The 15,989-nt window shown below is 37.5% G+C and overlaps 2 protein-coding genes across 3 annotated transcripts in view; both read right to left on the bottom strand.

Moving 5' to 3' along the window:
- The window catches only part of dcaf12 (DDB1 and CUL4 associated factor 12), a 26,732-nt gene extending 13,908 nt beyond the window's left edge, over positions 1–12,824 (bottom strand). The window contains exons 1-2 of one of the 2 annotated variants that reach the window (XR_012396581.1): positions 12,469–12,824; positions 895–1,185 (exon numbers count right to left, since the gene is read on the bottom strand). Coding sequence is in view for 1 of the 2 variants with exons in the window: in NM_001077580.1 (NP_001071048.1) it covers positions 895–1,185; positions 12,469–12,525 (348 nt within the window). In the remaining variant the exon portion in view is untranslated. The remainder of the gene's footprint in view (positions 1–894; positions 1,186–12,468) is intronic. The other variant, NM_001077580.1, reaches the window with a different exon arrangement.
- gtf3c5 (general transcription factor IIIC, polypeptide 5) overlaps positions 1–15,989 on the bottom strand; it is a 678,526-nt gene that overhangs the window by 145,087 nt on the left and 517,450 nt on the right. The window lies entirely within an intron of this gene.

Genomic DNA, 15,989 nt, shown 5'->3' with positions numbered 1-15,989 from the left:
TTCATTTTTAACTGTCAACTTCTATTGTAAGTTGATACCGCATGGCGAACAGAAAGAAAATCCTCTGCATTTTGTGACTCGATGTTCCTTTAAGGTAATACAATCACTGCTTACATGGTAGACTTTTAATAAGAGTATAATCTTAATCATATTAAAATCTGAGTATTGGTGTCTTATGTGAATGTACTCAGAAAGTCTGTGGTGAAGTTGCGAGCTGTCAAGGACAGGGCATTACTCTGCCTTTTCAGCATGAGCCCTCCAAGTTTAGCGTGTTTCCTCATTAAACGCAATGAAAGCGAATGCTTGTGAAATACAGTAATAGTTCAGAACGCTTAGTTTAAGCAAATTTGATGAACGCGATCATGCGTGTTGAATCTGAAGGGAGTCGCTCCAGCGCGTTCTGTGTGTGTGTCTGTGTCAGCCTGTCAGGCCCGTTAAGGGGTGTCAGGGGTGGAGTGAGCGACGGGAGACGTACCTGAAGGACGGTGTGGGTGAGTTGCGCGCGACATACCTAAAGAGCTAGGAGGGATGCAGTGGAGAGGGGTGTGCAATTTATTTAAGAACCGGTTTGCGAGAGATTATCATTCATTTGCGGGCATCCGGGAGTCTCTGTGAATTTGCGGGATACTCCTAGTCTTATAGCAACTGGTTGAATTTAAAGGAGGATTAAGCAAAATTGTTTCTACTTTATAATTAATGTTCTCAACTCACAGCAATAAAACTTTACAATGAGTGCAACAGTTTGTATTCAATAGCCATCAGTCATCAAATAAAAAAAAATTCACATTTCAAACCACCTCATGCGAGCTTTACAGATACAATTTAAACAAATTGATGATAAAGAAATTGCAGATCATAAACCGCCATCATTTCACAGTAATTAAAACCCCTCACCGTGTTGCATTTGGTCCCGCACACCACCTGCCTGTGGTTGAGCCATTGGGAAGCGAACACCTTATTGAGTCGGCCGAGGGAGAACTCTCTCTCTCTGAGGATTCCTGGGATGCGTCCGGCGGCGAATCCCCGCAGACTTCTCTGAAAGCTCCACTCATGCTGCTGCTGCGGCCGGAACTCTCTGCCTCTCACCGAGCACACCACTGACCGCCGGCTCTGCCACCAGTGCTGGGCATGACGCACGGAGCTGGACACGCGGGGACGCTTAAACGCAGACTGACACCAGTCAAACTGTCAGAAGAGAGAGAGAAGGGAAAAAAGATCAACCAATAAACCAATTTTCCCATTTGATAATCAACAATGTTCTTTAACTTGGAGCATATGCAGTTGAAGTCAGAATTAGGACCCTCCCTGTTTATTTTTTCACCCAAATTTCTGTTTAATGGACACATTTTTTTCAACACATTTCTAAACATAATAGTTTTAATAAACTTCTAATAACATAATAATTTCTAATAACCGATTTATTTTATCTTTGCCGTGATGACAGTAAATAATATTTGACTAGATATATTTCAAGACACTTCTTTACAGCTTAAAGTGACATTTAAAGGCTTAACTAGGTTAACTAGACAGATTAGGGTAATAATTAGACAAGTTATTGTGTAACGATGATATGTTCAGTCAACTATCGAAAAAAATTTAGCTTAAAGGGGCTAATAATACTGACCTTAAAATGCTTTTTTTTTTAAATTAAAAGCAAATAAAGCAGATAAAACTTTCTCCAGAAGAACAAATATTATCAGACATACTGTGAAAATTTCCTTGCTCTGTTAAACATAATTTGGGAAATATTTCAAAAAGAATAATAAATTCATATATATATATATATATATATATATATATATATATATATATATATATATATATATATATATATATATATATAAATATATATATAAATATATATATATATATATATATATATATATATATATATATATATATATATATATATATAAATATATATATATATATAAATATATATATATATATATATATATATATATATATATATATATATATATATATATATATATATATATATATATATATATATATATATTTTTAATATTCAAACTCAAAACCACAATTTAATTAACAAATTAATTCAAGCATCGCAATTCACAGCACAAAAACATGGATATTATTTATCTATAAATTAAACTTCTATATAAATATGCTAAATAATTTTCAGCTACTATGCGTCTGGCTGCTGGAATCAGCTTTCAGAAATGATTAGACATACTCCAACATTAGGCACATTCAAATCACATCTGTTTAGCTGTGCTTTACTAAATGAGCACGGGCTACGACCAACAGATCGCACTACTATGTCTTTCTTTTTTTTTTTTTTTCAATGTCGTTGTAGGTGGGGTGGTTGTTAAATATCAATTAGTTCATAACAAATGAATTAATTGTAGCCTACCGTTTTCACTACCTGACCCACATGGTCTCCGCTTTACCCATAACCAAACCATAAATAAATAAAGTTACAAATGACCACCTGTCAATCACTTTTTTTCCGCGGGACTCTGGCATGAATAGGCACAGTGATCCGTGTCGTTCTAATGGCTTTTCCCACAGCTGGTGGAGATGAGAGTTTGGTTGGAGTTCACTGTAGTGCATACATTTTCATTGTTTTCACTGCAAAATCCTCACCGCGTGCACGGATTTAGGAGACATATATGCAGAATACATCTTTGCACCTAAAAACGCCAAACGCAGCGCTCAGGAACAGATTAAACAGTTGTTATGTGAACTTGCTCAAGTAAAAATGCCTGCAATGCTCGCCCCGCATTTGTGCTCTTATTGACTCACTGCTCTAGAACTGAACGTGAATGATTGGTTAATATCGGCCGTCAATCACTCAGTCAATGCCTTCTGCCTTCAGATGACAGGAGCTACAACTGCGAAAATGTGAAGTGCGGAAGATGAGAGAATGAAAATAACACTGACAGATTTACCTGAAGTTACTAATAATGGCACATCTTATTAGTGATCATGTGCTGAATGTTAATCCACCATTTACACTTTTCCAAGAGTGGATAAAAGACTTTCAGGGTTTCAAGTCTGCTATGAAAATGACTAAAGCCAATCACTGTAAAGTCTGTGGGAAGGGGTTTGCAGGTAACAGCGTTTGCCACTGAATCTACATATTTTAAGTGTGAGAGTTACGGTATAATCCTTCAGTTAATCCTCACGATGCTGTCAGCCGTGCAAGCGGCAGCTATATGTAAAACATAACACAGCTCATGATAAGATCGTTATTGCTATTAAGATGACATGCAAATAATAAGTTATATATCAATATAAATGTGGGGCGGGGCGATGGATCATGATGCCGGCTCAGCATCTTGAAGTTTGTCGGCCATATGCAATGGACGATGTCATCGTCTATCGGCAGAACCCTAATTCAAATGCTACTAATTGATTCAAGAATTATAAGACACAGCATGGAAATACTGATCATATATTGGAGATTTCAAAATAAATAAAAATAAATGAAATAACCTAAGCATCAAAATACAGTAAAGAAAGAAATTTTAAAAAGTCTACTTAAATTAATAAAACTAAAACGAGAATTCCACAAATATATTCAACAATTAGAATGCTACAAATAGAAGAATTTATTACAACATTAAATGCGCAACATAAAAAATAAATAATAATATGTAAATTTACTAAAAACTATTTTATTACGGTTGGAGTTAGTGTTAAAGGGAAACCCCAGTATTACTTCAAAAAATGGATTCTTGTTGTAAGTGAAATTAACATCATCTCTTTTTCATACCGATTACGTAACTCATTTTCAAAAAGAAACCCAAAATTTACCAATCCAGCAGGGCATCTGGTTTAGGTGCTTCTTTGCAATCCAGCGCTGTGTAAGCACTTTGAAAAACAGCTTGCATTCGAAGAAAAACACCTGGCGAGTCTGAAAATTCATGCCCTCAGCCTGCTAACAGTCCTCAATACAAATCAAACACAATAAATCACAGCAAAAAACATCCATCTGATGCCAACGCCAGCTGGCAGAGCGAGCGAGCGATTCTGTGCTCCCAGCGAGCGCCAACAAATCTAATACGGCGATGACAGGAGCGAGTAAAACCAACGGCTTGAAGTGTATATCAGCTCCTGTAGGCCCTAACGATCTGTGTGTGTGTGAGACACCACAGAGAATCATTCCTTTTATTTCAGTGCTTGTTCCCGCTGACATCATAATGCTAATAATCAAAACACAATCACCAGGAGGGCCAGACAGAAACTTTTTTGCTATTTCTGCACAGTTTTGTAGAAAATCTGTGGATTTATTAACAATTGCAGCGTTATGTGACAATTGCAGTGAAAACTCAAAACATGAATTCACAAGGTATACACTCACTGGCCACTTTATTAGGTACACCTGTCCAACTGCTCGTTAACGCAAATTTCTAAGCAGCCAATCACATGGCAGCAACTAAATGCATTTAGGCATGTAGACATGGTCAAGACGATCTGCTGCAGTTCAAACAGAGCATCAGAATGGGGAAGAAAGCTGATTTAAGTGACTTTGAACGTGGCATGTTTGTTAGTGTCAGACGGGCTTGTGAGTTTTTCAGAAACTGCTGATCTACTGGGATTTCCACACAGAATCTTCTCTAGGATTTACAGAGAATGGTCCAAAAAAAGAGAAAATATCCAGTGAGCGGCAGTTCTGTGGGTGTAAATGCCTTGTTGATGTCAGAGGTCAAAGGAGAATGGCAAGACTTGTTTTAGCTGATAGAAAGCCAACAGTAACTCAAATAACCACTCGTTACAACCGAGGTATGCAGAACAGCATCTCTGAATGCACAACACATCCAACCTTGAGGTGAATGGGCTACAGCAGCAGAGAACACACCAGGTGCCACTTCTGTCAGCTAAAAACAGAAAACTGAGTCTACAGTTCGCCAAGACTTAAAGTTGGACAATAGAAAACTGGAAAAACGTTGAGGTGGGTGATATTTTCTTGGCACACTTTGGGCCCATTAGTACCAATTGAGCATCTTGTCAATACCACAGCCTACCTGACTATTGCTGCTGACCATGTCCATCCTATTATGACCACAGTGTACTCATCTTTTGATGGCTACTTCCAGCAGGATAACGCACCATGTCATAAAGTATGAATCATCTCAGACTGGTTTCTTGAACATGACTTTGAGTTCACTGTACTCAAATGGCCTCCACAGTCACCAGATCTAAATACAATAGAGCACCTTTGGGATGTGGTGGAATGGGAGATTCACATCATGGATGTGCAGCCAACAAATCTGCAGCAACTGCGTGATGCCATCATATCAATATGGACCAAAATCTTTGAGGAATATTTCCAGTACCTTGCTAAATCTATCAAAGCATAAAGGCAGTTAGGAAGGCAAAAAGGAGTCCAACCCAGTACTAGTAAGTTGTACCTATTAAAGTGGCCGATAAGTGTGTGTTAACATTATGTTGAAACATCTGTTTATATTTTCCAAACAACTAGACACAGAATTATGGGATTAATCTGTAAAAAAAAAAATTTAAATAAGGAAAATAAACATGCGTTATGGATTTGACATATGCGAGTTTACACTATACAACATACTTTGTAGAAACCCAGTGGAATAAACTGTACAACCCAAAAGAAACTACGCTAACCAAAATGATAATAGTTGGCTCACTACAGAACAAAAATTTTTAACTTTATTTAATCTTATGGATGTAACAGATGTGAAATTGGCACTTGTGTGACTTTCATAAATCGAATAGGGTATATGCCGAGCTAGTGCTGTTCCCATGCTGATACACTTCCGGTGACCTGTTATTGTGAACTTTTTTCCATTTTATACGGTTACTTATACAACATCGATGTTGTAATGTCATTAAAATACATTCAGTTAAATAAACTTTAGCATTTATTTGGTTGCTCAAGCGTAAAACGAGACAAAAAGCTGTTTACTCGCACACGCCCGTCAGAATCGGCAGGCTAACGCAGAAGCTCCATTGAATATAATGGGGTAAAATAAATGCTCATATTATAAAGATATGGTGGGGGAAATGTAATTTATTGCAGTGCTTCTTGTACAATCTGAGACCCACTTTAAATCGGATATCACTCAGCCAGTGGAGATCGCTGATTTTTAAAGAAAACAGACCTTAAACGCACCGGATTTTGCATTGGCATTCCATTCGCCAGAAGCGCTTAACCCAGGTTACTGGCAAATTAAAAGTCCTATTAGCATGCTTCGGCATATACCCCATTTAATTGTTTGAAAACCTTGACAGAAATTGAGTATTTTTACAGTATTGTAAAATTCAAGCCAACACAAAAAAAAACAGAAAGGCTTTCACCATTTTGCTGAATTCTTGCTATATTTTCATAGCAAGGTTGACATTCAGATGGAATTGCTCTAATGTGGAATGGTTTTGAGAGAATTCCAACTTAAAACGTAACTTTTTATTTAAGCTTTACAATGCGAATCCATTTAGAACTGCTTGTTTGGTAAACAAAGCAAGTGTCTCGTATAATACACATAAAGGGTTCATACATATTTTTACTACTAAAATTCCATGACTTTTCCAGGACGTTCAAGTAAATCTCCATGACCTAATGTTTCATGTAATGTCTATGTATACCTGCCAAATAATGCATGTTAAAAAATTATTACAGCATATCATAAAACACGCAATAATTTATTTGGTTTAAATATATTTTTGTATCTATGTCAAATGTATTTCGATCATGCTTACACAGTACTAATATTGGGAGAGCATGCTTTTGGCTAAGGACAGAAAAAAGTAAAGACAACTAACCTATATTTAAGTATACAGATATTTTTATTCATTCAGTTTCCTTCGGCTTATGAACCGCCAACGTATCCAGCATATGTATTACATAGCAGATGCCCTTCCAGCTGCAAACCAGTACTGGGAAACATCCATACACACTTATTTACACACATACACTACAGATAATTTAGTTTGTTCAGTTCACCTATAGCACGACTTTGAAACCGGAGCACCCGGAGGAAACCCATGCTGATGCAGGGAGAACATGCAAACTCCACACCAAAATGCCAACTGCCCCAGCCGGGACTCGAATCGGCAACCATCTTGCTGTGAGGTGATAACCACTGAGCCACCATGTCACCCTATACAAATATTTGTTAAGCTAATTTCCATGACTTTTCCAAACCTTTATGGGTTTTTCCCTAAACTTTTTCCAGGCCTGAAAAATGGCATGTTAATTTTGCATGACTTTTCCATGACCCTGTTTATACAATAAAAGACAGAAAATATTACTTTACAAACTCTAATGTATAAACCATATACACATATTTGCATTATTATTGGATAACATTAATGAAATTAATCTAAAAACAGAAAGAATGTATGTTTACACACACTTAATATGTAAATAAATAGACTGAACGACGGATTTAAAAAAAATAAAAAAATAATCAGTGGATTTTTGTGCACGCAGGTTCCGCATGGGCCTAATCATCATTCATATAAATAACTCTTGCCCAAATTACATCATCCGTTCAGAAGTGGGATGAGTAATGTGTGCCAATCTACTCATAAACGCTTCATGTCCCAATCTAGTCATAAAGGCTGATGCATTTGTACTCTGGTAAAGCTCATCCAATCCCCCCTTCAGGCCAGCAGACGTCAGCTCTATCTGACTGACCCAGATCCTGACGGCCAAGTAGGTTACTAGAGGATCTTAGTCAATACAACTAAAAATGTATAATAATTATAACAACAACAACAACAACAATCATCATACAAAATCCAAACTGTCAAAAGGCTGTGGAAGACATACTACAAAAATATTGCATCTCACTTTAAAAATTGGCCTACAGAAGTAAAAATGTCTATTTATGTTCTCTATTTAGAAATAGATTTTTAGCAATAGTTGATAAACCAGATCTCTTATGAACTCCAAAGCTTTTAAACAGTAGTCTATATCAAGGGTTCTCAACTGGTTTGGCCATGGGACCCAAATTTTTAAGAACTATAATACAATTTTAGGAATTATAATTAATTTGTATTTATTTGTTAGCATACACAAGTAGTGACAGATAAATCATGACATTCACCGAGACTTACAAATAAACAATATTTTATTGCTGTTATTTAAAAAAAATGGATCAAATTATAGAAATATCACAAAGTAAAAGCGACAAATACTGTAAACAGTGGTTAAGGTAAGGAAATGTTCAGTTCAGTTCAGTTACCATCAACTAAACTGAACTGTTAATAAAACATGTCGTCTGGTTTCTAAGGGTGCTTTCACACCTACACTTTTGTTTTGGAACGTATCTCGTTTGCCCAGTTAGCGCGGTTCGATTGGCATATGTGAACAGGGCAATCGCGCTCTGTTCCGCGCCAAAGTAATCGCTCCGAGATCGCTTGAATGAGGTGGTCTCGGCTCGATTGAAACGAACCCTGGAGCGGTTCGATTGTAGTGAGAAAGCGATCCGATCAGAGCGTGGTTGTATCACTGTGTTTTATGGATATGTAATAGGTATTTACGGCTATATGAAGAGAGAATTATGAGTGGGGTGGGAAGTTTCGCGAGTCTCCGGATGCCCGCAAACGAGTGATGATCTCCCGGTAATCTCCCGTCTCCCTCCAGGTCCTCAAATAAGCATCGTCGCGCACTCTTCTCACCCCTCCCCACCGCGTCTCTCCTCAGACACGTCGCACGCGCGCACCCTGTCAATCACCACCAAACCACCACCTCTCCTGACAGCTTAGCGGGACGCTGCAAAATAAACCCTGACACTCTGACCAATGTGAGGAGAGTTTACTCGCACGTGACTTGTTTTAGCTCTTTTGGTCCGATTAGAAACTTTGCAATGTGAAAGCAAACCGCTCCAAGAGCAAAGAGCAACAATGTAACAATTGTAATCTTTGTTTCGGAACAACTGAATCGATCCACAGGTGTGAAAGCACCCTAAATGTCGTTTTCATTTAGAAGGTTTCGTGCTCTCTTATGAGAGCACCTCACTACATATGACACTGAGGCTTTAAGTCTTTTCTGCCGTCAATATATGTAAATCCATACTTTACATATTCGGGGTCGTACTCGCGCTTCGACATATTTGTTGCTATAATTAAATGAAATTTCAATTTCACATGTCGCACACGAATTTCAAAATAAAAGTCCGCTATATGCAAAATAAGTAAAAAATTAACCTTTTTTTTTTGACCACACACTCAACGCACTCGCGACCCACCAGTTGAGAAACACTGGTCTATATGCTTTTCTGAAACCCATGTGTTCATAGAGAGAGAAAGAATTTTGAGTTTGTTGCCATTTCAGCTTCTTTGGCTGTGTCACGGCAAAAAAAAAAAAATGATCAAGTTTACCACATTTCATAAATACCATTTTTCTATAGTTATAAAAAAATATTTTAACAATTAAAAGTCACCAACAGCAATAAATAACACACAAGGTAAAAAGCATAAATACTACTAATAATGATAATATATAAGATAAAATTTTAAAACTTATTTTTTATTATTTATTTATTATTATTTATTTTTTATTTTAAATTTATTTTTTAAGGTTCACTTTTGATAAAATTGTACAATTTTAGAAGGATTCGCGTTCAAAATTATTTCATTTAAAGTCTGTCCAGATAAAAATTGATTAATTGAATAAGCCAAATTGGCCGTAGTGTATGTGTGTGAATGCAGGTGTGTATGGATGTTTCCCAGTGTTGGGTTGTGGCTGGAAGGGCATCCGCTGCGTAAAACATATGCTGGATAAGTTGTCGGTTCAATCCACTGTGGCGACCCTTGATTAATTAAGGGACTAAGCAGAAAAAAATGAATGAATGAATAAATAATTGGGGTGTACAAATTTCTGCATCATAATCTAAAATTGTTGCGTTAAATTAGTTACAGATTTAGTTTTGGTACTGACTAAAGTAATGTATACGCAAACATATTATTGTAAAACATCCCATAAAACGTTTCAGTTTAAAATAAAGATCTGTACGGGGTATAATCATTTATGCTGAGCACTGAATATATAATAATCATTATTAAGAGCATTTTCTGCAGAAAAGCTCAGTCTTCTGTTAAAGTATTAATGTGTTCACCTAACAATAATTAAAATGAACGAACGAACAAACAAACTTCAAATCATGTTGATCATAATATTTAATAAATTTCCATTGTATAAGAACTTGAATATTAATGATAATAATAATACATTTCTAATTACTCAGTGTAGTGTTGGGTGTTGAATTTAAAAGAATGCAGTCGTTTAAGTCCACACAAATAGAGTCATGACATGTACTCATTTATGCTGAGCACTGTACATATACATATCATTATTATTATTAAGAGCATTTCCTGCAGAAAAGAGCAGTCTTTTGTAGAAGTATTATTGTGTTCACTAAACACAATAGTGCCGCCTCACAGCAAGAAGGTTGCTGGTTTGAGCCTCGGCTGGGTCAATTGGCATTTCTGTGTGGAGTTTGCATGTTCTCCCTGTGTTTGTGTGGGTTTCCATCAGGTGTTCAGGTTTTCCCCACAGTCCAAAGACATGTGCTATAGGGGAATTGGGTAAGCTAAATTGTTCGTAGTGTATGCGTGTGTGCGTGAATGTGTGTGTGGATGTTTCCCAAAGATGGGTTGTGGCTGGAAGGGCATCCGCTGCGTAAAAACTTGCTGGATAAGTTGGCGGTTCATTCCGCTGTGGCGACCCCGGATTAATAAAGGGACTAAGCCGACTAGAAAATGAATGAATGTATGTGTGTGAATGAGGGTGTATGGATGTTCCCCAGTACTGGGCTGCAGCTGGAAGGGAAACCACTGCGTAAAACATATGCTGGATAAGTTGGCGGTTCATTCCGCTGTGGCGACCCCAGAATAATAAAAGGACTAAGCCGAAAAGAAAATTAACGTATGAACAATGGATAATGATATAATAACTAGAATATCAATGATGATAATAACAATAATAATACATGTCTAATAATTACTCCGTGTAGTGTTAAATGAATGCAGTTGTTCAAGTCTGCACAAACAGAGTCATTAACATCATAAAGTCTAATGACATTGATATCAGTGAATTGTTTTCTTGATTTGCTCATTCAGATTTGGTTGTCAGATGGCCACACTGTACATCCACATCTAACCTGTGACACTAGAAATAAACCTTCGATGGCATTTATTATCATCATAAACAAATGATTTGACTTTACTCGTTCAGCTTAGTTTATTGAACCATCAACAAATGAAGAAAAATGTTTACAAAATTAGCATATATTACATAATCACACATTTTGTTGTACTGTTCATGTTTAATAGAGTAAACAGAGCCTACATAACATGAAAATGTGATCAGAGTTTAAGAAATATATATATTATATATATATATATATATTACATTTTAAAAGACAACAAGAAAGGGGCGACACGGTGGCTCAGTGGTTAGCACCGTTTCCTCACAGCAAGATTGTCACTGGTTCAAGTTCCAGCTGGGTCAGTAAGAAATTCTGTGTGGAGTTTGCATGTTCTCCCTGTGTTGGTGTGAGTTTTCCTCCGGGTGCCACGGTTTCCCAGACAGTCCAAATACATGCACTATAGGTTAATTGGGTAAGCTAAGAATGTGTGTGCATGAGATTGTATGGATTGTTCCCAGAACTGGGTTGCAGCTGAAAGGGCATCCGCTGTGTAAAACATATGCTGGATAAGTTGGCGGTTTATTCTGCTGTGGTGAATAAAGGGACTATGCCGAAGGAAAATTAAAGAATGAAAGATAAGAATACAAATTTACAGGCTATAAATTAAAATGTAGAAGGAGGACCTTCAGGATGAAGCTGTCTTTGATATTGTCTGATTTTTTAAACATTTTACAAACATGGCAGTGAAACAAACAGCTAATAACACAGCTCTCTTCTGTTAATCTAAGTCTATTTCCATTTGTATATGTTCATAATTTCAAAAGCACACAATGCCTGCAGCTATAATGTGATGTTGATAATAGAAGGAATCATACTAAGTCTATATTTTGAAATCAACGCTTGGCATTTGTGTCTCCACAACACATTGTGTTAATAATCATCATGTTAGCGATGAAAAATCAAGAACTGTAGAAGATCTGTCCTACTGGACGACTAACCAGCTTAAACTGTCTGGCCCCTACTGGAGTAACATTATCCTGTAATCTACAGCAGGATTAAGACGACCTCAGACAAAACACACAATCTTAACGTTCAAGACAGCTGATAAACGATCACACACTCAGAAACACACTACTCCAACGGCAGATCCGTGTCAACAGCTAAATGAACACCTCCATTAGCCTTTAGCCAGCAGACTACTGCTAACATCAGACTCCAATCGTTTCCTGTTTGTAAACTGTCACACTTCGAGTATCTACTGCTGTTTGTCTTCAAACGTGGACGGTGTTTCATCTATTTAAAGAGGTTAGCATGCAGCTGAACGGTGTTTTCATTTACGGCGTGTGAGAGAAGGTTGTTTTTTTACCTGTTGTTCCTTGGGCTCCTCTGCTTTCCTTTTCCTGCTAACTGTTTTTCTCGCCATAGCCCGACACGCACAGGTCCCTCACCCACATGGAGGGTAGTAGCGACTCTGGAAAGTGGATCATATAATGGCGATGGGTTTATTTCGGCGGCCTCCGGGCTGGTGAAGCGGCGCGGCTAATCGAATCCAACCGAGTCGAGTCGGACGAGGCTGAATTGAATAACCGTCCGCTCCTGTGTCAGTCGCGGATTCCCCCTCCTCCGATCCGTTTGATTTCGGGACAGGCTTGTTTGCTTTCCGTCAGTGTGGAGGAGCGACAAGGGTACGTCTGCCCCTCCCCTGCGCCGAGCTCACTTTTCACCTCTCTTCTTTCTCTCCGGCCGTCGCTCTCCTGACAAAAAGCGTCATCTCACAACGTCCTGCCACCGCGCGCAGCCGCACTCCAGTCAAACATCAACAAAAACAAGGTCAAGCGTACGCGTGCGCGATGGCTGCGTGTGAGTGCACGCGACCGACCTGACGTTATACGGGTAGTGTAGAAAAGATACAGCTTTGGATACTCACGTCAATGTAGCATCATATTTATGACACTGTAAATATTTTACGTTACTGTGAAGGGTGGGCTAGACTTTAATAAAATATAGTTAATGGTTAATTTAATAAATAATCCTCCTTATAATTACGGTTTTACATTTCTGTGAGGGGTAGGTTAAGGTTTTTGGTTGGACGTTAATAAAATTCAATTAATTAATAATTTAATAAATAATTCTCGTCACAATTACTGTTTTTACATATTACTGTGATGGGTAGGGTTGGGTAGTGATTTAATAATATGAATAATTCTCGTTAACTTCCGGCCGCAGATGTATCCCTTCTAGCAACAACCCGTTCAACGGCTCTGAAATGTTGACAAAATCAAAACAAGTTCTAAAATGTGGCATATTTTAAACTGAAATCTTGTCAATTTCTGCAAATAAATGCTTAAAATTATGAGATTAAACATTTAAGGACACAACATATCATTTAATAATAAATTCTAGAATGGGATAATTTGCCCAAAAATGAAACTTGCCATCATTTACTCACGCTTAACTTGTTCAAAACCTACCGAGTTTCCTAATTTGTTCAAAAGAAGACATTTTGAAGAATGCAGGTTGATGTTACCCATTCACTTCCATTCTCATTTTTTTCTCCTATGGAAGTCAATGGGTGCCAGCATTTTTCTAAACATATTATTTTGTGTTCAAGTCAAAGATGTAAAACAATATGAGGAAGAGTGAATGATGATGTAATAATAATTGGATGAACTATCCCTTTAATAATTTGAAATAATTAAAGTCCAAATGTGTTTCCTATGTTTATCTGTTTCTCACGAACGCCATCTGCTGATGTACAAAGGTTACATTTTGTATGACAATAAGCTGTTCAGCAAGTGCGTGCGGTGTGAATTTCCTTTCAACCCATGCTCTCTTTATTGCTGCTGAGCTGGAAGTTTCTCCATAGTGGCTATACAAGCAAGAGTGCCAACTGCTCCTGGACACAATCTCAGCATTATAAACCAGTGACAGCCACACTTAAAGACAAAAAGGACATTAAGTTTAATCATACAGCAGTCTGTAATAACTTTAAATAAGTCTAAACATTAGAAATCACATTTAGGATTAACAGATGCCTGTATCAAGACAAAAGCTCCCGGATCTGTTCTACCTGTCCATCAGGTTCTCTGGCTCTACATCAGGACGTTTCCCCATTTACAATCAGAACAATAGATCTGCATTTGGGTGCTGACTCATTATGCTCCAGAATGATCTGTCAGTGTGTTCGCTGTACTTTATTCAGCCTTTTCTAGTCGGACATGTTTACTTCTTTCTTGTGAAGTATTTTTCTTGTAACGAAACCAGTGAGCTACTTGAAATGTCACAAACACACATGGGTTATATTTCACCTCAAAATAAACTGAAAAATATCTGATTTTGCCAGTTTACTTTCTAATCCTTAATCCAAAAACGTATTTAATACATATTAAAATTAGCTATTGCAAATCAAAACATATGCAGGTCTCTTTTTCACCACAAAACCAAGAGATAAATAAGAATTTTATTGACAATCTCTCCCTATGTGTGTATATGCTCACACCAATACTAATGAAAAAAAAAAAAAACATTTACAGTGCATAAGACTTTATTTTATTTAGACAGAACAGACAGTTTAATATCTTAGTATTTTGGGGTGGAATATAACCCAGATATTTGTTTTCCTTGACATTCAAGAGGTCAAAAAATGTCAGCATCACAAGCAAAAGGTTAGACAGTGGACCTGCCTTTGATCCCAAAGGTTCTTCTGGAGTCTGATAGGTTAATCAGTAAGGATATCCTCAGTTTCCTGCATTCATCAGGGGAGGAATCGTGTATCTTTTGTCTGAGCAAACAGACTAATCCAATATGAGGTAAAATGGAGGCACACAGGATTCCTGCAGTGAGCAAAAATCAAAAGGCCTTTTAAAAAAATCCAAAAGCTCAAAAATGTGTCAATCATTCACAGTCCCACCTCCTTTATTGCACAACTATCAGGTACACGGTTTATCCATTTGGAGTCAGTGTGATTTAACACTTTACTACCTGACAAAAGTCTTGTCGCTTATCCAAGTTTTAAGAACAGCAATTAATAACTTGTCTTCTAGTTGATCACTTGGTATCAGAAGTGGCTTAGGCAGAGTCCATTACTTTGATGCTTATTTTACTAAAATAAAATATGATCCTGCCTTGACTTTTAATTATTTGATAAAGACAGTAAGGTCTGACTTTGTTTAGACAAAAGTCTTGTCACTTAACAGAAATAATGTACAGTGTAGAATATAAAGTCATGGTGCAGTGGAAAAAGATTTAATATTGTGTATGGCTCCCATAAGCTTGGAGGACTGCATCCATAAAGCCATCGGCAATGGCAAAGAAATAGTTCTTGCAGGGCACTCAGAGTTCATCAAGATTCTTTGGATTCATCTTCAATGCCTCCTCCATCTTACCCCAGACATGCTGAATAATGTTTATGCCTGGTGACTGGGCTGGCCAATACTGGAGCACCATGCCCTTCTTTGCTTTCTGGAACTTTGAAGTGGAGGCTGAAGTATGAGAAGGAGCGCTATCCTGCTGAAGAAATTGCCCTCTCCTGTGGTTTGTAATGTAATGGACAACACAAGTGTCTTGATACCTCAGGCTGTTGATGTTGCAACCCATTCTGCAGATCTCTCACGCCCCCCCCCCCCCCCCCCCCCCCCCCCAATACTGAACGACAAACCATGACTTTTACTTCACCAAACTTGAATGATTTCTTAGAGAATCTAGGGTCCATACAGACTCCAATAGGTTTTCTGCAGTATTTGTTATGATAGGAAGGAGTTCGACAGAAGATTCATCAGAAAAATCGACCTTCTGCCACTTTTCAGTGATCAACTAGAAGTCAAGTTATTATTTGTTGCTCTTACAACTGGGATCGACAACTAGACTTTTGTCAGGTAGTGTAGATCT

Source organism: Danio rerio, chromosome 21 (assembly GCF_049306965.1).
Source record: "Danio rerio strain Tuebingen ecotype United States chromosome 21, GRCz12tu, whole genome shotgun sequence".
Classification (NCBI taxonomy): domain Eukaryota; kingdom Metazoa; phylum Chordata; class Actinopteri; order Cypriniformes; family Danionidae; genus Danio; species Danio rerio.
Note: the sequence above shows the minus strand (reverse complement) of the source record. Positions and strands in the feature narration are given on the sequence as shown.